The 23,841-nt window shown below is 43.1% G+C and overlaps 1 protein-coding gene across 12 annotated transcripts in view; it reads left to right on the top strand.

Annotated features, from left to right (window-relative positions):
- GTDC1 (glycosyltransferase like domain containing 1) overlaps positions 1-23,841 on the top strand; it is a 222,994-nt gene that overhangs the window by 182,669 nt on the left and 16,484 nt on the right. For 5 of the 12 annotated variants that reach the window (XM_083494341.1, XM_083494350.1, XM_083494343.1 and 2 more), the window contains 3 exons: positions 3,550-3,620; positions 4,333-4,424; positions 16,545-17,602. In XM_083494341.1, the coding sequence (XP_083350467.1) occupies positions 3,550-3,620; positions 4,333-4,424; positions 16,545-16,628 (247 nt within the window). In that variant the 3' untranslated portion in view covers positions 16,629-17,602. Of the gene's footprint in view, positions 1-3,549; positions 3,621-4,332; positions 17,603-21,384; positions 22,663-23,841 lie in introns of those variants that run through there. The other 7 variants (XM_083494348.1, XM_083494346.1, XM_083494347.1 and 4 more) reach the window with 3 other exon arrangements.

Here is a 23,841-nt window from a genome sequence, read left to right as displayed (position 1 = left end):
AAGATTCATAGATTTAGCAGATGATTTCTTAATTGGAATATAAAGGTCATTTTAACAATGGGACTCTGTTGTTTCGCTGGGGATATTCAGGAATCAAAACTGAGGAATAGCTGCAGTTGCAAAGGTTTGAACTTAGCGCAGAAGAAGCTTGAAGCAGGTCTGGGCAATCTCTGGCCCTCCTGCTGCTCTTGGAACGCCAGCTTCCATCACACCCAGCCAGCACGCCCAATCGTCAGGGATGTTGGCAGTTGAAGGCCAGCAATAGGTCATGGGCCACAGATTTCCTTATCCTGGCTAGAGAAACAAGTTAGGTCATTGCCACACTCCATAGATCTACTTCTGTATCTATGGGGCCCCTATCTGTATTATGTGCAAGCCAGGTTACTGAATGTGGGGTTACATAACTTCCCTCATAGCATATACGAGGGATCTGCATTTTGAGCCTGTTTCCAGGTGCAGATCGCCTTTCATTGGGCTGAACCTATATATTTTAAAAATGGATTTGGTTTTTTAAAAAGCTGCATTTTGTGCTACCCATTGTGGCCCGTTCTTCCCGAACCCTCTCGGAGTATATTGGCATGACATATTTATCTTTGCATCAGTATGTAAGGTCATTTTCAAATAAAAGGATTAATTCCAAATCCTACATTTTTTTTTTATCTGTCAAATTACATAAATACTGAATCCTTGTTTTACTAATTTGTGAGACGGACAGAGTCCTTGAGAAGGACTCTTCCTACACAGTGTTTTAAAGGTGACTCTTTAAACTGCAGCTTGGCCTGATGTTCTCTTTCAGGGAAAGAGATCAATTTGAAAATCACTTGCTTTTACATAATTTCATGATCTGAGGTATATCGCTAAAATCTCCACAGTGCTTTTTTTTGGGGGGGGGGAGCAGCAATGAAAGCTTCCTTTGAAAATCTCTGCTCTTTGACAGTTATGACCCAACAGTAATTTAATGATCAAAAATATAACAATCTTCTCGGCTTTTAGTAAGTATTTGCCTTTAAATAAGGAGTATGATCCAGGAGGATGTGTGTGGAGACCTGCTTTGAAGGATTCCCAGTGATTCAATTAGGACCCTTGTTCCCAATTACACCATACATATTGCATGGTCATGTTCGCAGGCAGCGTTGAGGGCTGGTGCAGGAGGGAGGAGAAATGGGAAGTCTGGGTATTCCTCTCATGTCCCCATTAAATCCTTCCCCCTCACTTGTTGCAAGGTAGCCATAATCCTAAATTTCTGCCCATTGCATTTGGTGATGTCATATTGAGTGCAGGTGCTGCCACACTGAAGGATTAAGTGGAGAATAAGCATTATGTAGCATTTGCAAAGTGGTCATTTCTGCAGCCACAAGCAGCTGAATGCATATAGTATAGTCTGCTCCTGTCATATTGGAAGTTGTTTGTCCTTAAGAGTTTGGTTGTGGTGTACATATTGAATTCAAAAAGAAAGCCCTACCAGCTAAATTATAGTCAGTGGCAAATACTTTTCTTTCTTTCTTAAAAAGTGAAAAAGAAAAATGCTGGGAAAACAAAGCACACATCAGTAAAGTGAATATTGACATGGCCTTCCTCTTTCACAAAGGGGAGGTAAATGCTGAAGTTAGAAAAGAAAAGACGGTCCTTCAGCATTTGGGTGCCAATTAAAAGAATTTCAGAAAATAAACTTTTTTTTTTAAAAAAAGTAGTTTTCAATTTCACTGCAGAATTTCCGACCGACAGATTTTACAGCTTTATCTTTAAAGTTTACTGTATGTCTGATGATTGGCCATTACACAAGGGGGCAGGGGGGCAGAAAAACTAAAGCAGTTGTAACTCAGTGCATAAGTGCATGGAAAGATTAACAAAAATGCTTTGCTGCAACGCTCTAGCATTGTTTTTGCGTTTGCCTGCTGAAGCCATGAAGTTGCAAATTGTGTCTTAAGCGTGCCACTCTGCAAATCGCTTAATAAATAAATAAATAACCCCAAGACAAAGGAGTGCTTGGATAACGCATTTGTAAGTAAAGGTTAGGTTATAATTAGTAATTAAAAGTATATAGGCATACACATATAGCTAATCTATTATGGGTTCAATCTATTATGCATTGCCAGACGGCCTTACGCAGTGTTTACAGACAGTCACTGAATTTATTCACATAAAGATCATGGGGGCGGCAAAGAGGTAGAAACCTACGCCATGCCAAGTGAGCACTTGAACTAGAGCTTTCTAGGCTGAAATTGTAACTCCACTAGCCAGTGTGTTGTAGTGGTTAAGAGCAGTAGACTCGTAATCTGCTGAACCGGGTTCGATTCCCTGCTCCTCCACATGCAGCTGCTGGGTGACCTTGGGCTAGTCACACTTCTCTGAAGTCTCTCAGCCTCACTCACCCCACAGAGTGTTTGTTGTGGGGGAGGAAGGGAAAGGAGATTGCTAGCCACTTTGAGACTCCTTAAAGGGAGTGAAAGGCGGGATATCAAATCCAAACTCTTCTTCTACCTGGGAGAAATCCCGATTGAATTTGGCAGGGCTTAGGGTTACAGCTCAGTCAGTTTCCTGCTCACAGCAGAAGCAGGTAGCACCCAAGCCACTTTTTAAAACATTCTCGGTGTTTAAACATGGGGAGTCCAGGAGGAGCAGGCCTGGCCCTATCATTAGGCAAAGCGAGAGCATCACCTCAGACAGCAGATGCCGAGGAGCTTGGAACAGAGTTGTGCGCGTCACCCAGCCTGCCCTGAGCCTTCCAAGCTAAGCAGTTTTACTCGGGTATGGTAAAGGATGCTTTCTATCTCCTGTGCTTTCAACCCTCAGTTGCGTTAGTGCGCATGGATCGCCCTGTCACTGGGCCACAACTACTGGCTGCATTCCAGTACACGGTTACATGCAATGATGTCTCAGGACTCAGCTATGACAGCTGCAAATAAAATGTTTTAAGTGTGCTTTAAGTGCAATATACAATGTGACACTAGATGGCGATGGTGAGCCTTATGGAGAATTCAATGTATTTTTAAAAACACTTTTTTAAAAAAAAGCATTTTAGGAACGTTTTTTATATGTGTGCAGATTCCACCTCAATGATTCTAAAGAAACTTAGATGTGTATAACCGGCTGCTGGATTGCACTGATGGTTCTTTCAAACCAGTTCCTTCATATTTGTGTTTGACAGCATTTTGGGAAAGACAGAAAGAAAGAAAGAAAGAAAGAAAGAAAGAAAGAGAAAGAAGGAGTATTGTGGGTTCCCCACGTCCCCCCAGTCACAGTCTGCTGATTATGAAAACGTGTTGAGCAGTATCTTTTTTTTTTTTAAAAAAAAAAGGAGAGCTGTGTTTTTATTTATTCAGTGAACAAAACATATGCTTGCTGTTCTGTTCTATGTAATTCATGTGATCAATAAAATTATCTTTTAAAAAGAGCAACTTTGGCATTTAGGGAGATTACACTGATGTACAGGGAATACGATTGTTGCAGCCAACTTCTGTGCTGTTGGCCCAAAATACGCTTTGGGGCTCAAAAATGTAATAATGGTACATAATCTGCATTACCTTCCCTTTTTTTCCCCTTCCCCAGGATAGAAGCTGTGCACTGTGGCTGCTATCCACTCTGTCCCAAAGCTTTGGTCTATCCAGAAATATTTCCAGGTAGTTTCCTACTTCTGCATTTTTTCTGCTGTGGTTTTAATTTATAATTAATTCTAAAACGCAAAGTTTGAGAATAAACTTAAGCAAGAGCAATTGTTTATTTGGCAAGCTACCATGTTAGCGCTGAGGAATTTTTTTAATGTGTTTTAATACATTAGACGAAGTTTATATTTACCATCTGTTCTTTCAAGATAACACAAAAGCAAGTTTTGAAATAGCATTCTTCATTGTTAGCATACACAGTCTATAGTGATAGATTTTATTAAAAAGGTCGCTTCGGAAGCGATAGCTTGCAGATTTTTCTTTTTTTTAAAGATGACATACAGAGAGAAAAATTTAGGCCTGAAAAATCACACCAAATTATTTAAACAATTTAATACTTAATAATATGCAACCCTGCTACAGGATACACACTAATGTAGTACCAGTCCTTTGAAAAATCTCATCACTAAATGTCTCACATATGCATTGTGTTACATTAGAATAATGTATTTTAATCACCCAAAGGAGATGTCTAAACAGCACAACTACACAGTCTTATTTAGCATTAAACATCCTTGTGAGCTGAGGTAACCTTATAAAATCATGCTTAAATAATGTAAAACACGAGGCGGCACAGAGCAATATGCATTTTTAATTAGTAAAGTGACTAATATCGAGTGTGTGCTTTGAGGTTTTTGTTTCATTAAAAATGTATCTGTTTTTCCTGCAGCTGAATATCTGTATTCTACACCTGAACAGCTTTTTAAAAGGCTTCAGAATTTATGCAAGAGACCAGACATTGTAAGGAAACATCTCTATAAGGTATTTATTCTGAATAGGTATTCCAAGGTATTGTTGTGTATTGAAGAGTACAGACCAAAAAGAAAAAAAAGAAAAAGGCCCCCCTCCCCTTCCTTCTAAAAAGGAGAGAAAACCAGAAAACATTTAATTAACATCCTAATGTTTAAAGGAAACATGCTAGGGAGGGATATTAGTTGTTACACTAACAAGGATTAATTACACTAGATGCCAGTTGTATTAACCTAGGGTCTTATGAAATACGTGCGCTTAATGCATGCTACATGCTTTTTTTAATTTATTGTTTTCTAAAATGACTGTCCTCCATGTTTGAACCCAAGAGGCTTATAAAAATGAACCTGGATTAATTTAATTCATTAGTATAAAAGGAAAGTGGAAGAGGGATCCTACAATTATACTAATGAGGATCAGCTTACCTCCCTATCTTAATTTAATCTCCACTGGTGTGTTCAGGTGACTGACCAGGTGAGTACCACATCTCTTCTCCTTCTGTTTTAAGGCTGTTTTGTTACATTTCAAAGAAAACCCTTTACAACACCAGTACGCAAAGAAGAGAATCACATGGCACGGTTCCTGCTCCAAAGAACAGCTACCCGAATCCCCACTTTCTCTCTCTCCTGGAAACATCTAGCAAGGCCGAATGCATTGCGCAAGGATGTCATAGCATTCTGAGTTTTCCCGCTCCCAAAAATGATAGCCAGTGAAGGGTAACAAGAGCAGGAATGCTCATCATGCAATTGTGACAGGCCACATGCTTCAGGTCACCAGATTTTGGGGCGTGGGGTGTGAGGAGAGAATCAGAAGAAGTGTGGATTGTGCAAAAAGGTGTAGGCTTAGGGAAAAGCCCAGGATCAGTGGCGGAGTCCTGGTTCATGCCCTGGTATCTCCAGGTAGGGCTCTGTCTGATGCCATGAACAGGTGCTGCCAGTCAATGTAAGCCACACTGAACTAGATGACCATTTGGTGTGGCTCAGTATAGGGCGGCTTCCTATGTTCTTCCAAAGTGAAGAGATGTGCTGGAATTCAGTGTTGTGCTAAGTGGGGTGTATTTGTGGAGAACGAGGTTCACTTATGCCATAGGACTTCCCCCCTTCCCCCAACCTCCCAAAGCAGATTTAGGGGAGTCAAGGAGGATAAAGGGGGGGATCAAGTCCTTTTGTGTAAGTGGTTGAATCCTGTCTTGTGGGCATCTGTAATTATCTGTTATTATTGGGGCTCCCAACTCTGAAATATTCTTATGGACTCTTACTTTGTGGACCTTATGAACCTTACAAACTTTGCTTTGCCTTGACCCATTTCAATTTTCGACCTCAGCTGCTTCAACCTGTGATTTTGCTTTTTCAGTTGCCTTTGAAAACTGGGCAGAGGTGGCTGGAATTCCATAATTGTTTTGCACTGGTATTGGAGGGAAAGGAGTCATTGCATTGACTCCTTGTGTCTGGATTATGTCTCAGAAGTGTTTGAGTGTAATTTGGGGTGCCAGTCTTAATGTCTAAATTTCAGAACGTCCCGAGTCCTGTAGAGGCTGCTTCCTTCCCCACGTCCAATCACAATTCTTAATATAGCCCTTTCTTAATAGTGGTGGCCAACTTTGAATGATAAGGCCATGTAAAGCTGCATTCTTGGCAGCTGCACCGCAGATGAGAAATCTCATTCTCCAAAGTCTGCTGAAACCCAAGCATCTGCTGAGTGCAATATAAGGGCTTTTTAGTGTTGCTGTTTGGTAGGTTGATGTTAACCAACTGGAGAGAGCATCTGAATTTTCATGAGCCTCCATGTCAATATTTTCTACTAATTCCATGTTTTTAAATGGAAGTTGTTGCCTGGCTTCAGCCTTTGAAAGGGGTGGAAATAAATTTCAGCAAATATAGATGCAGTTCACAGTAAGGTTCTCTTCCACATGCTTCATTATTCTAAGTGGATACTGTGCATGGTATTGGCCTAATGAGGCTGTCATTCATTTGGAAGGTGCCTGCATTGGAAAACTTCCCTATGTCTCACGCCTTCCTATGTGCTTGCAAAGGTCCGATTCATTTCGGTGGGGTGTGGGCAGGAGAACTTCCCAGTGGCTTTCACCACTTCCACTCGTGCAAGAGAATGTCATGGCACACTATACCCTGAAAAAGCAGGTGGTACCCTCGTTCCAGGATGCCAGTATCAAGTAACTGATATTTGTAACAATGCTAATAAATGCATTCCTGACAATACAACTGGAGGCACATTCCCAAATTATGTTGTCTGGGATAAGGGAGTGATATAATGCCTGCTCCCTACCCCAGAAGTATCCCTGCCTACGTTTTCTGTACTTCCTTTCCCAATGCAGCAAATCTGTGCAAGAGAATTAGATGACTCCACTCTCTCCATGTTCAGTTTTCTCTTGTGACCTAAAAGTGGACATTTACATAAGGACAGACCGAAAGAAAATGTTGTTTCTGCAGGAAATGGTTAAACTTCAAGAGAAAAAAAGAGGAGAGAACCAAAAATGCAATTTAACACCCAATTTCAAGCTCATTATCTTTCATTGTCTATTAACTTGGCAATGGTTCAGAAGGTAGCTCATAATAGTTTAAAATGCTGACTGAACACTTCCACTGCTCAGCATTACTTCTTGAGTCAATACTATTGCATAGCTACACACGGAGGCTTCAAAGAGAGAAAAACAATCCTTAAATTTTTACCTTGACATTCGCTCTTTCTTCGAGTTCAGCTAAATAGCTTTTGCTGCCATGCAAGGGCTTGCCCTTTTGTCGTGGCTGTGGTTCTGCGGCTTCAGTGTGCAAGAGAGACTGGGTGTGTGTGTGTTAAAATGCAACATGGGCAGGACCAATGTAGATGCTTGAAAGGGGGTAGGATTTCCAAAATGTAGCTCAGGAGTAAGAGATGTGCGTTATACAAGGCCTGCTCAGTAAAATGCTTCGTTTGCTTCAAGTGTCTCCTTTGGAGAACGTGCTCCTTGCTGAATTATTTATAAGTAGAGTTACCGCCACAGACATGGAGTAGTTTATCACATCACTTTGGGCAGCATGTTAATAACTCCAGCTGAATGCAAGTTTTAATTGCTCGTTGTGCAGTGGCAGTGGTGAATGGTGCTGGATAGGGCAAGGAGAATACTGTCAGAAGGGTCAACTTTAACCCCTGACTAAGAGCTTAGCTATGGGAAAGAAATGTACTCGCTTCTTGAACTCTGTTAATGCGGGATCATATTGTAGAAGGTATATAGATTTGTTCCTTGTGTTCTTTGCCATCCCAGTGTCTTTTATCATACCTAAGGCTACCAATTGTTTGTCTCATTCTTAGTCATTTTTTAAAAGTAACCAAGAAATGAAACTATTGTGGGACTATGATGGTAAGTTGTCCCCTATGCAGATACTTTTGTTTATCCGTTAGCTTGTTTTACAGTGTTAATTGTAACAGGTGCACTTGAACAAGAACACAAGAGCCCTCTTCAGGCGTTACAATTAAAAGTGTGCCCCACTGCTGTTCTTATCACCCACTGCAAGTTGGGAGGCAACCTTCTGAAGTGGAGAATCTCCTATATATTCGTACCTTGGTTCTCAAACGGAATCCATTCCGGAAGTCCATTTGACTTCCAAAACGATCAGAAACCAAGGCACGGCTTCCGATTGGAAGCTCCTGCAGCCAATCGGAAGCCGCGGAAGCTGTGTCAGATATTTGGCTTCCAAAAATAGTTTGCAAACTGTAAGATTCACTTGTGGGTTTGCGGCGTTGGGGAGCCAAAACCTTCAAGAACTAAACTGTTCAAAAACCAAGGTACGACGGTATTTGTTGAGGCTTCCTGTGCATTTTAGCCTCTTAATTTTTCAGGATTCTAAAATATGCAGGAAGCCTCCAGAACATGGAAGACACCCCCCCCACACACACACACTGCAGAAGATGGATGGAAATGCCAATAGGAGAGCATCTCTTGTGGTTGTTCAATTTCCGACTGCAACCTCTGAAGCAGGCTAAGGTGCCTTTGTATTCCGTAAACGGCAACAATCCCAAATGGTTGGATTTAAAGAAGTGTGACTGGAACTCTGCTTGATCAGTGTGGGTCTTTGTCTCTTCCTCCACTGCACTCCCCCCCCCCACCTGAGATTGGGGAGATCCTCAGAGATAGCATAGGATAGGGAAACTGGCAGAATTGCAAGGGAGGGCTGCAGAAGTGATCTCCTGCTTGTGCAAAACAAGCCATATATCATAATAATGTTATGAGTTTTGTAAGGATTGGGATGAATGCCTAAGCCCCCTTATAATTCTTAGAATAGCCGGGCTAACTTTGTGGTGAGGTGATAGCAGAGGTGGTGGACCATTAAGCTGAACAAAGGAGGGGGCTCTGTGTGAGATGGCAAATGGGTGAGCCCTCTCCCTCAACTCACGGGTAGTTAGAAGGACAAAGGCAGAATTGAGAACAAAGACGTCAGCAAGAAGCTATTAGTATAAAAGTGGCAGGCTGGGAAGCCAGAGAGCCAGAGTGATGTTTGATGTCTATTTGAATCCAAGGCTGCAGCTACAGCTCCCATCATCCCTGACAATTGGCCATGTTGGCTGAGGCTGCTGGGAGATGGAGTCCCCCAACATTTGGAGGGCCACAAGTTCCCAATCCCTGCCCTCTGCCCAAGGCTTTATAGCCTTATCTCGTTATCTCACCCACCCATCCAAATTCCATTGTTCTACTCTCAGGGATGTAACTTTCCTCCTGGACAGCTGTCCCAGAGGTATCGTATATATCCTGTTTTTCTTTCTGCTTCTGTTTTTAGACAGCAGGAAGAAAGAACGCCTATTTTTAGTGTTGACTAAGGTGAACAAAGTATGAAATACTCTCGTTTGCTCTTCAAGTACTGTAGTCATATTTTATCCTGCCGATATAAAGTGGGCAGAATCATTTCAAATCTCTCTCCACTCGCCTGCTCTGACCCACTCTTACACACCCATTTCTTGACCAATCCTTTCTCATACACATGTAATATACCCACATATTCCCCCTGCAGTCTAACATCCTTGCCCCCGCACTAATCATCTTCAAATGGCCAGATCTCTCAGGTGCTGCTCTTTGCCTTGTGTCCAGGGTCATAGTTCAGTCTTCAGGGGGTTGCATCTGATGAAGTCATACTTAAAGTAGACCCATTTAAATCAATAGACTCAGTTTAGCCGTGAGTAACAAAGTCCCTTGATTTCTGTGGGTCTGCTCAGCATGACTTAGTTGAATACAACCCTAGGTATTCTGCTAATTTGCTTGCCATAATTTGAATTATAAGTAAAAACTGGGGAAGGGGGGTATTTGAATCACAGTACAAAGTGCCCCTCGCTTGGCCAGGTCCCAAAACATTGCCCTGCAGTTTGAGGATACCTTGTTTCTTCTTATTCTTAAAACACACAAACACACACACACAAAAAAAACACACAAAAAACACTTTTACAGTGATTAGTCATTTAGAGATCAAAATGGAGCAACATTCTGGTAAACAAAACCTGAATATCAAATAAGAGTGTTTAATTCTTTTATACTCCTTGGTCATCGGGGGGGGGGGGGACTGGTGTTCTTTCTTGCTGCTGTTTTAAAACGAAACAACAGCAGCAACAGGACATATAAAATATGAATTTTCGTTGCCTTCTCTCTGTGTGCGTGCTTTTGCTGCAAGCTTATTAATAATATAATCTAAAACAGTCAAATGCATTACTGCATTAGTTTGTCAATTATATGCAGTGCCTGTGCCAACTTATAAAGTTAGAGGCGAAAAGGGAGGCAGAATTATGCTTGCTACAAAAAGGCAATCAACTTAAGCAATAAGGCACAAAAGCGTGTAGGGTGGGTAAGCCTTAGGTGCATTGTTCGCTACAAAGTGAAGCCAAGTATTACTGGATGTTGATGTCTATCAGAACACAGAGCTCCGAGCATGTTGTGCATGATTTAGTGGCAGTAAAATCCAAAAGCAACACCCTTTCCCCTAAAAGCACACATGTTCATAACCTCTGCTCTCTAAATCCAACAAAATAGGTAAAATGATACCTTTTATTGGATTCACTTCTGTTGGCAAAAGGCTATGCAAACTTTCTCTTGTGAACATTTCAGTGTATGACTCAAAATGAGCACAATAAAAGTTAACACTTTTTACTCCTTGAGTCAGTTGCCTTTTCCGTGGCAGGGTTTTGTTGTTGTTGTGTTTTTAAAATAGCATTGAATATAATTTGGGATATAGTTTCCCTAGGATACCACAAAGGCAGAGAAACAAAATGGTAATTGTAAGAGCTAAATTCACTACTATAAGACTAAATCCTTAAGCTCCTATCTCCATGATAGGTAGCCAAAGTGTGTGTGTGTATACACATGTAGATATCTATGCAAGTAGATAAATAGGTACCGCTCCGGCGGGAAGGTAAACGGCGTTTCCGTGTGCTGCTCTGGTTCGCCAGAAGCGGCTTAGTCATGCTGGCCATATGACCCGGAAGCTGTCTACGGACAAAAGCCGGCTCCCTCGGCCTATAGAGTGAGATGAGCGCGCAACCCCACGACTGGACCTAATGGTCAGGGGTGTCCCCCCCCCATATGTGTGTGTGTGTGTGTGTGTGTGTGTGTGTGTGTTTATATATCCCCCAAAGTTTTCAAGTTCAGTTCAAGTGGATTAAATAAATTCAATTATTTGATCTAACACATCTGTCTTCGTCAGTCTTTTTTAACCATGACTTTGTGTTAATCATAGCATCCTTCTTAATGTTTGCATTTCATTGCCAGCTTTTGCTGAAAGTTTCTTGGAGTTCATTACTGCATTTGCATGGACAGGTTTTTTGGGCTTGGATGAACTCATCCAAAACATCTAAAGTCCCCTAAGTATGACTTTGAGATGAATGCACCACTGACAGGGTGATATTATGTATACCACCTCTGTGCGCCACCCGTGTGCTGTTTCCCAACCTCACAACATACCTTATTTCCTAGAGTCCATGCTTTATATTCTGTGCTTCGGTATGAAATGGTAGAGAAGCATCAAAGGATAAATACCTGGAAATCAGACATGCTTATAGTCTGATATGGGATCTCCTGGACACGCATTCAAATGGTTTAATTTTTTTCTGCATCTAAGTTTTGGCATGTCCTGATACATATCTTGTAACCGTCCTTCATACACTTCTTAATGATCTTCTACCAAACGAGGCTTTTGAGTAATTGAAGTAGCAGGTTGAAGACTTTATCATTTCCCCACTTCCCATACATTTATTGATAGAAAGACTACATAATCCTTATGTGGGCCTGCAGAGGTGAGGGGATGAGAAAAGGACACAGCATGCTTCCTTGAGAGCATAACAGGACAAATATCCTCTTTCTCACACTTCTGTTGGACCAGATAGTATGTTGAGGGTGGTGCTGAAGTGGAAAATGGTAACGCCTTCAAGCTGCTTTAGCCCCTAGGGAAAGAAGGTTGAAGGCCCCACCCTCAATGTGGGTTCCTCTGAAATTCTTCAGAAGAAAACTTCATTCTGCAGTCAGCAGATCTGGAATGTCAGACAAACATCCTTGAGAGACAGCTTGTCAATCCCTCTTGGCAGTATGCTGCTGTGGGGGAGACCTTTGGAGGCAATCTGGAACACATGCTCAGCTTATGTAGAGCAAGTGGGAGACCCACCTGGCTTCACATCTCCAATGTCTAGACAGATTGTGCATCCTGGAACTTGTCCAGGAAACCACAACGCCAGTGCACAGAAGATTGTGATAGCCGTGCAGATTCTTTGGCAGAGAAACTGGTATGGCAAGCTTTACCTGGGGGATATAATGTCTGTTGCTGGTGGGATGTCTTCATCAAGTTCATGGTGTAATAGGTGAACAATATATGGTGATTTCTGCTTATAATAATTAGTAGCTGCCCTGTGCCCAGCATTGCTTGGGAATTCTAAGAAATCCCCAAATCAGTGCAGTTTTGAAAGGTTCAGTCTGCCATCTTGATTCAAAATGACAAAATGATAAAGTAGATTCATAGACAGAAACCTCCGGAATAATCATGCAAAATTTGGTTTAAATCAGTGCATTAAAAACAACAACTGCAGTCCACCATCTTGTTTCAAAATGACAACCAATATTATCCAGACTTAAGCAAAAAATGTGCTCCTTTATCTCAGGAACCATCATGCAAAATTTGGTTACAATACCTTAAGAGAGGTCAGAGTTCATAGAGAACAGATGAGCCACTTTCTAAAACATAAAGTAGATTTATTTATTAATACCCCACCTTTCTTCCATCATGGCAATGTCCTTAGGGTTGCCAAGCAGTCTCCCATTCAGGCCCTCACCAGGCCCAGACCTGTGTCACACCCTTCTGGCCTTGGAAAAATGTGAGTCTGAAAGAGATAACAACAAAAGTGTAGCCCAGTATAGTGGCACCTGTACTTATTAAGGCACATTGCAAATAATCATAGTAAGCAGGTACCCCAGCTGTCAAAACACATGCACCCTTCACCCTTTGTGCCTTTGTTTTTCAGTTGTAGCTTCTATCTATCTATTGGGTGATTTGTGCTATAGAGGGACAACCACCACCATAGCTTGATCTACTTGGTTGCCCCTTCTGTTCTCCCTCCTCCCCCCTTCCCCAAGAAGAAGAAGCAATTCATAGTCTAGGAAACCCCTAGCCTAAATAAATATTTTGTGGAAGGAAACCAATGCAAGGAGGCAGAGCAGCCCAACCACATGCTTAGAGTAGAAAGTACGAGGCCAAAATCTAGAATGAGATGGATGAATCCTCAAGGGCTGGTAGCAGAGACTGAGTGTGGAAGGGGCGCAGGCTCCAAATGATGATCTACAAAATTTTCTGTGAGGTTTCAGATTGTTTGGGTGTGCAATCTTGGGATTGCTTTTCATCAGGTTAGTTTTAATTCCCTTGTGTGCTGCTAATTCTTGTTTTCATCCGTAAGCCACCTTAACAACCGTCCGGAGGAAAGGCAGGGTATAAATAAAAATATAATGAATAATAATATTCCAGCTCACAGGGACCAATATGAAAAGGAAACTCTGGTCGGAGCATAAAGTTACGCGAAAGGTGCAGCCGGGAGCAGGGCCTCCTTACAGAGTGACAAAACCTTCAGTTATAAAAGCAAGGACATCTTACTTTCTATTACAAAACTATATTGGGAATACAAGCTTCCAGCATTCTTTAGGGAGGGAATTAAAACTGGCTGATGAGTTAGAAATGTTTGAGAAAGGGCATCTGAGCGCAGAGGGAAATAGGCGAAGAGCCGAGTCTTTTGAGCCCATGGAACATGGCAGGATGGGGAGGAAGAAATAAAACAGTTTTTACAAGGGATGATCGTTTAATTTTACAAAAGGGATGCTGACAGTAGATTGCAAAAGTCACTGGTGACCTCTTTCCTACTGTTTAATTCAGCCGATCTGTGGCATGCATGCTCCCCCCCCCGCCCCCGCCCCAAAGAAGGATGGCTTTGTTGCCAGACTCTTCCTCCCAAATGGGAGTACTAAGTTGTGCAACGGAATAGGCAGAGGGTGAAAGTACGACCTCTCCGCATACAATGAAAATTTCACCATGGGTCATATTTGTGTTGTAATATATCACAAAGAGCAGGTGATGATATTAAAGCAATCTCCCACTTCCCACCATTTCCCTTGCATCTTAGCACTTGAATTTTCACTGTCCTGTCCGTGAGTGGTTACTGCTTCCTAATGCTTATACAAACTGCCTGGCTTTGTTGCCCAGGTTAAATAGTCTTTCAGTAGCTTTCTCACTGGTCAGTTACAACTCGCCAGTGGGATGTGTATCAGTTTTAAAAAGGAAATAAAAACTGCATTTAAGTCACCTTTCGGTTATATTCATAGGACCCCCATGCGGCAGTGGTTGCTCATTTGCCCAGAAGCAGGAGGTGTGGTTGTGTGTGAGAACACATGTGGGTATGATTTGGAGGAGCGTAAAGTAAATCCCTCCTGCATGTAAATATAGCAAAGGAAACATGGGGATAAGCATGCATAAATCCATAGGATAATACTGTAACTTAGGGCAAATATTCACGTCTGACCCAGGGCCAAACTGGTGGCATAGGGCGGGGGGGGGGACTGGCATCCCCAGGCCCCCTGTTCGCTTGCCTTGCTGCCAACCTGGGCCTGCAGAAGTCTTTCATGGAGAACAGTGCTGCTACACATGAGGTCCTTTCTTAGAGGGAGGCCTTCTGGGCAGAGTGATTATCTAAGTTTTAAGATGCCACAGCAAAGTGTCACAGGCATTCTCCTTCAACCAGCTCACCAGAATGTTTTGCTCTAAGGAGTGGCCAATCCCAATCTGCAACTTCTTCAGAGGAAGGAGAGATAGACAGCACTGCTGACATAGCAGCAGAAAAAGTAAGCAGGGGAGAGGGAGCGGGGTGAGTGAAGTGAGGCCGTATGGTGGCAAAGAGCAGCAGCCAGCAGGAGGAGATGATGGGGTGATGACAACCTGGAGAGAAAAGACAAGTGGGGGCACCAGTGCAGACTCTGGATCAAACCTTGGTTTAGCCCTACCTTAGTTACTTGGGTTTCAGGGATACATGGCAGGCAGCTTCATGGTTCCTGCTAATAGATTGCAGGTGGAGCCAAGTGTGCAGTGCCCTGGGCCTCCAAAATTGTGCTGGCACCCCTACTCCCAACATCATAATCATTGCTTAATGCAGCTCTGTAGGCGTGGGACCAAGTGAGATTTGGTCCGTGGCAAGAGCAAGGGAGGGTGGGGGTTAAACCTTCCTCCCTTGTGCCATTTCTCCTACTTAAAAAAAAGCTGCTATAAGCTGTGAAATGGAAAACCCAACGGGTACCCATTTATCTCCCATCTGCAGCTAATAGCAGCTTAATAGGGGTTAATTTAAATTGTGGGAGCAGAAAGGGGTAAACTACACCGTGGGCCCCTAATCCATATTGATCTCCCCTGCCCCACCTTCCCTGCAGCTGCTTTTAGGGGGGAAAGGGGATGTCAGGAATTCTGATCACAGAACTCCCACATTGCATCCTGATTGGTCCTTGGCCTGCCTATCAGAATGGGCGCTTGCCTAGCAGTGGTTGAGCCACCAAATTGATTTATAGGAATCAGCAATTCCCAGAACACCAGGCTCGTGACACTGTAGCACAGTGGACCAAGGTATGGTTGCTGCCAAATCAACTCCCCCCCTTTTTTAAAAAAAGGAAGATTGGGGAACTTATTTTGGCACAGTAGTAAGGTACTGTAATGGCTGCTTTTTCCTATTGAGCTGTCACATCCTATAATGGAATAAAACATCTGGCATTCCTAAGGTGAGGTTATTTCGGAACAGTGAATGAAACCGATAGGGTATGCTGAGAACACAAACAAAATTCCTTTAAGAGTTTTGTTTTTAAATGGGAATGATCAATGCAGCTCACTGAACAAACATCAGTAACACATCACTTCTCCAGCCCTGGAGTCAGATGCAAACCTTCATTTGTGGTGGTGGTGGGGTGGAATGTGTCTTTCTGAGTATCTGGCCCCATTTTAGCCTGCCCGTAATTATTTAATGGTGCACGTTTCAAGAAGGTCCAAATGAAGTTGTGCTAAAAAACCTCATGACAGTGTCATATTTTAGAGCAAAATGTTTGCATATGTCCTGCTGTTCAACTTGAGCAATGCTTTGCCTGTGGCTGCAAGCCTGGAGGACTGGGAATCTTTTGCAGAGAGAAGGGGTGGGAGGGGAGAGCGGGGGAAGACAAGGTAATGAAATAATCAGGCATGCTCTTAAAAGCTTTCGCTGTCTCAGGTGGAAGCCTCCTAAGTGTGGCAGTCCTCCCTGCCTGATGTCAGGTAAGCTGTTTGCGGCAGAAAGCTCCTGTTTACAAAAGTCATTCTAACCTGGGATTGAGTCTCTAATACCTTGATCCAATCAGAGGGCAGGATTTTCTGACCCTGGTTTTCCAGCAGTATTTATACTATCCATGTGATTTCAGGATAAAAAAAAATCCCCAAAGTGAAGACAATTGTACATATTAATCAAGCATCTGACATAGGATTTCTTTTTGCTCCCACTTCGGCAGCAGGAGAAAACCCTTTCCCCCTTGATTGTTGTGTTCACATAATTTCTCTCTCTCTCCCTCCCTCTTTCTCTCCCTCTCTCTCTCTTGTTCCCCCCCTTTCTTCCTTTTCTTCCTAGGGAAAGATGTCTCAGTTTTCTTGGGCAACGCTCCGTGGTAAATTCAGGTCTCTGCTCGAAACAGAACCCCAGGAAGATTTGTGACAGATGGGGCTAAGTCACAAACTTGCAGCCTAAGGCAAAATCTGTAGAACTTTCCAGAGTGTGCCCATATTTACCTGATCAGAGAGAAAAGAAAATCTGCAGAGGAAGCTCAGCCTGGCTGCTTGTCATAGCTGACACAGAGCCATCTGCCACAAACCTGTGGCGGCTTCAGATCTCCAATCCCTGCCACCACCCCGACTCAAATTAAATACAGATTCCGAGAGACGTTACGATGGTTACACATGTCCTCGGCATCACATGCAGGAGACTGTTCAACAACAGAAAAAATAAAACGGGGGGAAAAATGTGGCCTGTTGTATAACTGCACTCATGTATCCCATATGTGGTGCCACATTGAATTTCCGGTTGAATATGTTTTTATCCTTTGTACTGGATGACATGGTGCCTGAATTCTTTCTTTTTTGTCGACGTGATGGCAGCCAAGATCGCAGCTTCAAACGCTCGCTTCTTGGCTGGCTCTCTACCTAGGTTGCCAGGTTATCATTGGAGCCTCATTGTGTCCTCCGAGGGCCACAGGGTCTGAAAGGAGGACCAGGATTCTCCTGGACTAATTGGGAAGGCCTCTGTGAATTGTTCAGAGGTAAAGGGCTGCTTTTACACACACACACACACACACACACACACACACACTCATCTCATCTCTCCCCACCCCCACCCCCTTTTGCAAATTAATGACTCTGTGGCACAGGGGTTTTTAAGCGAAGGTATTAATAAGAGGTCTGGCAGGTATTCCCATGATTCACAGAGCTACATTTGCATTTAATTAATCTTAAAGGAAGCTGCAAGATAAACAGCTGTAATTCAAACTAGCATGGGAAATATGCTGTGTGGTACCATCTATCCGATAAAATGAAAGGTGAGACACTTGCTTTATTTCTCTCAAGGTTGAAGAACAAACAGATAGATGCCAAAACGGTTCCAACAAGAATAATAAAAACTACAGTTATTTTCAACGTTGCTGCCTCATTCTTTTTAAGTGTTGGATGGGGGGGGGAGGAGGGGAGAACTTTGCATCCAACTTACAAATAGAAGCTTTTCAAGATAAATCGATTACTATTCTAACAGTCAAGCGGCTGCATTTGTTGATGTTAAATGTTTTGAAGATTCAGATAGTACGGCGCATTTTTAATAAATTGGCCGCTGCATTTTTTAATTAGCACATCTCATTCATGTATAAGTGTGTACATCTATCTGTATGTTTATCGCCGCACACATTCTTGTATCGGAGTCAATGAATACAGTAGGGGATTTATCCGATGTGCCAGAATCTGTTTTGCAAATGATAATGAAATCTTAACTACAAGTCCCTCAACATTTCAGCTGTGTTCCTGGGCTGGAGGCACAGGTGAGGTACTGGAATTGCTAGAAGAAACTGCCGTTCCTTGGGGCAAATTCAGAGCAAACCTCTGAAGCACACTCAGTGCACATTAAAAGCCCATGGCTCCCCCCACCCCCAAGAATCCTGAGATCCATAGTTTGGTGAAGATGCTGGGGATTGTAGCTCTGTCATGGGTAAACTACATTCCCAGGATTCTTTGGGGGAAGTCATGTGCTTTAAATGCACAATGTAGGTCTGTCCACAGTTTTTTAACTGGCAGGCTGTTTTTTAGGTTCCCTACCTGGTGGTTGCTCGGTCCCTGCTCCTGCCAACCTAGCAGTTCGAAAGCACATCAAAGTGCAAGTAGATAAATAGGTACTGCTCCGGCGGGAAGGCAAACAGTGTTTCCGTGCACTGCTCTGGTTTGCCAGAAGTGGCTTAGTCATGCTGGCCACATGACCTGGAAGCTGTACACCAGCTCCCTCGGCCACTAAAGCGAGATGAGCGCCGCAACCCCAGAGTCGGTCACGACTGGACCTAATGGTCAGGGGTCCCTATACCTTTACCTTTTACCTGGTGGTTAGACAGTGCTCCCTATCCTGGGAAGCACCGGTCAGCAAACATTCTTCTTTATATTCCACTTTGTCAGCACGTTCTGTTGTGAATTAAAGGGCACAAATTTTGCCTCTACCCTAAAACTGTGCTGTGTGCTGTCCCACCCTTTTTTTTTTTAACTCTGAGCCTTGCAACTTACGAAGCAGCGTTTAATCTGTTTATAAAAGTTAAGGGTGTCAGATATTACAGTGGTACCTCGTGTTAAGTACTTAATTCGTTCCGGAGGTCCGTTCTTAACCTGAAACTGTTCTTAACCTGAGGTACCACTTTAGCTAATGGGGCCTCCTGGCGCGCCAGCGGAGCACGATTTCTGTTCTCATCCTGAAGCAAAGTTCTTAACCCGAGGTAATATTTCTGGGTTAGCGGAGTCTTTAACCTGAAGTGTATGTAACCTGAAGCGTATATAACCCGAGGTACCACTGTACAGCAAAACGAGTTAACTGCAAACATTCCTGTGTTCCATATAGGCTTAGAGAGTCCATCACAGTGTAAACGTAATTTCACAATGATACAAAGAACCACAACTGCCATTTGCTTTCTTTAGTTGTGACTTACCTGGGGTTTGTAGGCTAAAATTGGTCTCTCCTTTATATAGTGGGGTGGAGCAAAGCAGCTGTGAACTCCTCTCTGAAAACCCATACATTTGCACAGTCACTGTATGCCATAGCTCTGATTCCTGCTGTGCCCTTTCCAGCTCACTATGGGGGCAACACCTCAGTAAAGCATTGAAATGACAGTTTATAAATGGCTCAGGTCAAGGGGAAAGAGTAGCCTCCACTGGACACCTTCCACTGATAATGACACTATCTAATAGGTAAGTGTGGCAATTGCACAGCCATATTCCATTCAGCACTTGCAATTATGATGCTGCTGCTGTATCAGTGCCCGCCTCAAAACTTCAGAGCTCATAGGCATCCTTTCTAAGGCCAATGCTTTTGCAGATTTTAAAAATAAAGCACATCAAAGTGCAAGTAGATAAATAGGTACTGATCCGGCGGGAAGGTAAATGGTGTTTCCGTGCGCTGCTCTGGTTTGCCAGAAGCGGCTTAGTCATGCTGGCCACATGACCCAGAAGCTGTACGCCAGCTCCCTCGGCCAGTAAAGTGAGATGAGTGCTGCAACCCCAGAGTCGCCCGCAACTGGACCTAATGGTCAGGGGTCCTTTCACCTACCGTATTTTTTGCTCTATAAGACACACTTTCCCCCTCCTAAAAAGGAGCTCTTATGGAGCGAATGCAGGCGGGAGGCTCTGCTCAGCACTCACTCTAAAGAGGCGCGTAGAGCATGTGTGCAGCTCTTGGGGGCTTTTCCCCGAGGAGGGAGAAGGGCTGCCCTTCTCCCTACTTGGGGAAAAGCCCCCAAGAGCCGCACACGCACTCTTTAAAGGGAGCGCAGCTCTTGGGGGAGCCTTAGCCACGCGCAGCCTCTCCCGGGCAGCGGGATGAAGGCTCCCCTTGCCCAGGAGAGGCTGCGCACGGCTAAGTCAGAAGCCAGGACAGCCAGCAGGATCACTGCGCAGCGATCCCGCTGGCTGTCCTGGCTTCTGGGATTCAGAATATTTTTTTTCTTGTTTTCCGCTTTCAAAAACTAGGTGCGTTTTATGGTCTGGTGTGTCTTATAAAGTGAAAAATACGGTAGTTTAGATGCTAGTTCCTGCTTTGCATATCCTATCCTCTTGTCGTGGTGCCATTTCCCCTGCTGCATGGCGGGACCAGCCCTAATTTGTGGGAAAGCGAGGAAAGGTTCACTTTCCTGACAACCAAATGCTGAGCTAAGGGGTGGAGAGAGAGAAACACTGTATTTTTACAAGAACAGTGCAAAAAGAAAAAGGGGGGGAAAGGCACCTGGATCTTGCATGGCGATGGAATAACCAACTGCAATCAGTGTACTGGACGAATTCCCTGAAAGGTCTTTGGGACACAATTTCTCCAGCCATGCTTTGGAATGTCACAAAGAAAATTAAGTTGAAAGAGCTCCAAAAAACAAGGATTTCCAAGCTGAACTATTTCCTACATTGGTTTTCTTCCCCTTTCCCTCCTGCATTTTTTAAAAATGAAATGAACCTGCTTTTTTTATATTGATTGTTTTATTATTGTGATTCATATTTGCATTTTATTGATTTTAATGTGTAAGCCGCCCACAGGACATAGTTAATTGGGCGATATATAAATGCCAAAATAAATAAATAAGCAAGGAGGCAACATTGTAGTTAGTTTCGCTTTTGCTCATTTTGTTTCTCATGTAGTAGATCAGTCAGTGCTGTAATAATGGGGATGCAAACTCCCCAGGAATATTGAAACCGAATGTTTCTCATTAACATCATTCCTTGGATATTTATTTCTATGGATTTCAACTCCCCACCCCACCCCCCGCACCAGAGAAAAAGTTTGTCCCATTGTGCAATCTTTCAGTTTTTAGACACTTAACATGTTTCTTTAAATGTTGCAGTTTTGAACCGCACCTTAATTTAAAACAGAATGAAACAGAAAGGGAATACATTATTGCAAAACAAGAGCTAGTAAACAGCAAGCCTGTGATAGATGGAATTCGTTTTACTAAAATATTTTAAATGCTTTAACATGGTAATCCGGACATTATCTTGAAATGAAATTTTTTGCCTCTTTGAGTTATGAACCTTTGCAAATAAGGTTTTATAATAGGAAAACTGTCAGCGCTTTAATTATAGGGTAATAAATAGCAATTCTGCATTAACTTCTGATATTTTCTTCCACTCTTTGAGCATGTGCCCAGCTATTGTTGGAAACTGATAATCACATACTGTACAACATCTTGCATTTCCAGCACACCCTTTATGGAAGCAGCTCGTTGCATCCTCCGTGGAAAGAAAATTGAGGGATCTTCTTCAGAAAAAGGCATGTTGGTAGCTCTACAAACCAGCTTTGCATTTTAATGTCAAAATCATCGTCAGAGCCCAAGTTCTGACTCTTGCCAGGGGAGACATTCCCTAGGCAAGGAGGATGCCAAGTCCAAAATCTTTGCTCCAGCTTAAAAAGCCAGCCTAACTTAACATTTGGTTAAGTTGGAAGAGATGGAGTCATAACATTGCAACTCAAGGAGGCATAAATGTTATCCAAAAGCATTTCTAATGAGGAGGAGGGAGTGGAATTTTAACAAGGAGCACTAAACCCTGGAAGAGCCCCTTTTATTGCTGAAGAGCTGCTTGGGCTGTGAGGAATGAGAGGCTGGGCCAGCCAAAAGGATGTGAGTGGGGGGCGGAGAAGGAAATCAAGGTTAAACGAGGCCAGGACGGTTTTACAGGGTTATAATGAAAGCGAGAACAATGAGGCAGAGGTTCAGAGAACCAGTTGTGGTGGCTAAGCATTACATCAGGGAGGGCAGACTCAGGCAGAAAGCCTAAAGAGTGTTTACTAGCAAGCAAGCCCCGTTGAACACAGCAGGGCTTCCGCAGAAACATAACCAGACTGAAGGATCTTTGAATGTGACCAGGAAGAGCTGCAGTGATTTTGAAGAAAGGAGGAGAAAGCCTACCAAAGGAACGAAAACCCTGACCTCTTATGGCATTCAAAATTAAAGCAGCCTTAAATAAAATAAATCTATCTGTAAGTGTAATGCATTTTGATTCTGCCTTTCCTGCAAAGAACTCAGGATATCATACATCTTCTCTTCCATCAAATTCTTAGAGCAGCAGCCTTCTGAAGTAGGTTTGGCTGAGAGATGGTGGCTGTGGATTTGAGGCCAAAATATCGGGAGACTACCAGTTTGGCAAAGGCTGTTCTACCCACTGCTCTGCGTTTCTCGAAATATATTGACATGTGTTTGCTCTTTTGTTCATAGGTTTGCTCTGTGCAATTTTCGTTATCTTCTAGGTTCACAGTCTGGGTAGAAATGTATGAGGGGTTTCAAAAGAGAGTTCTTGCCCCATAGCACTGCCCTTGCTTTTTCTGCATTCTTCCCTCCTCTGATACACATTTTTCGTTTCACACTTTACCAGGCTGATAAGTCAGGCACAAAGCAAACCACTTTGCAAGAAAGAGCTCAGCTTCTCATCCCACCCATTGAAATAAGCAAGAGAAGAGTTGCAGAGAAGCAGCAACCAAGGTCAGTTCAGAAGGCAGCGTTCAGAAGGGTGCAGGCTGAATAGTAGTCGGTTTAGCATGAAAATGCCATGATGAAACATCTTCCTGAGTTGTGCCTAGGCACCTGAAATATGGAAGAGAAATGTCTTAAGTAAAGAACATGTTAAAAGTGGCCGCTCATAACACCTGGGTAGATATTTCCAAATGAAGGTACATTTTGACATTCCGGGCTTTCAGTATGGATTGGGCAGTGATAAATGAGGAATCTAGGTGGAACAACTTGGCACACCCTTACCTTTCCGAAACAGTACCTAAGAGTCCACCAGTGCATCCCATTCTCAGTGAAGTTTGATCAGCATTTTCTTCTTTAATGCAGTTGGGTCTGTTGGTGAACAAAGCCAGCAATTGGATGCTCCATAGGAAGGAAATGGAAAGAGGCCTCTGTGCCTTCAATAAGAGTGCAGTATTTACCCCCTGCAAATATTACCAGGCAGCTCTACAGAGACATGGCTTCATTCAGTGGTGGCTGCAAGCCCAATATCCCCCGTGTGAGGGTTTTGTGGTGTGTGTATTTTAACTTTGTGGGGCAGCTGGCACTGCACGATGGGAAAGAAGAACGAATGTTGGGAATTGCGCAGGTTCCAACCTCTTTCGGTTCTTTCTCCATCATCCCTTTTGTGGGTTGTTACATTTTTATTTCATTCTTCCTCCAAGAAATCTGAGCAACGTAGATTGATTTGATTACTTACTTACATTTATGCCTCACCTTTCTTCTGCCCTGGGCCCAAAGACATTGCTCCCCCATTTAGCTTCAGCCAAGTGGTGCCCCCCATGCTGTCAGATGGGGCCAGGCCTACTGTGTATTTCTCTGCTTGCACATGCACTAGTTTCAAAAATTGGCCTGGTCCAGAAAGGTAAGTGAAGTGGTTTTACAGGCTCTGCAATGGTTTCATTCTGGTTGCTTATGTATTTATTACATACGATTGTGTCTTTGCTTGTATTCATTTACACCCCACCTTTCAGCCCATGGTGGCTCACAAGCACCATAAAAAGCAATATGCAGTTGACAAAAACAATGACCAAAAACTGAATTAAAAGGATTTTAAAGGATTTTTTTTTTGTAACGTTGCAAAAGAAGATGAAATATGGAGTTGCTGCTCTGTTAAAACAGTCTGCAATCTTTGCTTAGGGTGGCCACTTG

This window comes from Podarcis liolepis (assembly GCF_965112155.1).
Source record: "Podarcis liolepis genome assembly, chromosome: 1".
Lineage (NCBI taxonomy): Eukaryota > Metazoa > Chordata > Lepidosauria > Squamata > Lacertidae > Podarcis > Podarcis liolepis.
Note: the sequence above shows the minus strand (reverse complement) of the source record. Positions and strands in the feature narration are given on the sequence as shown.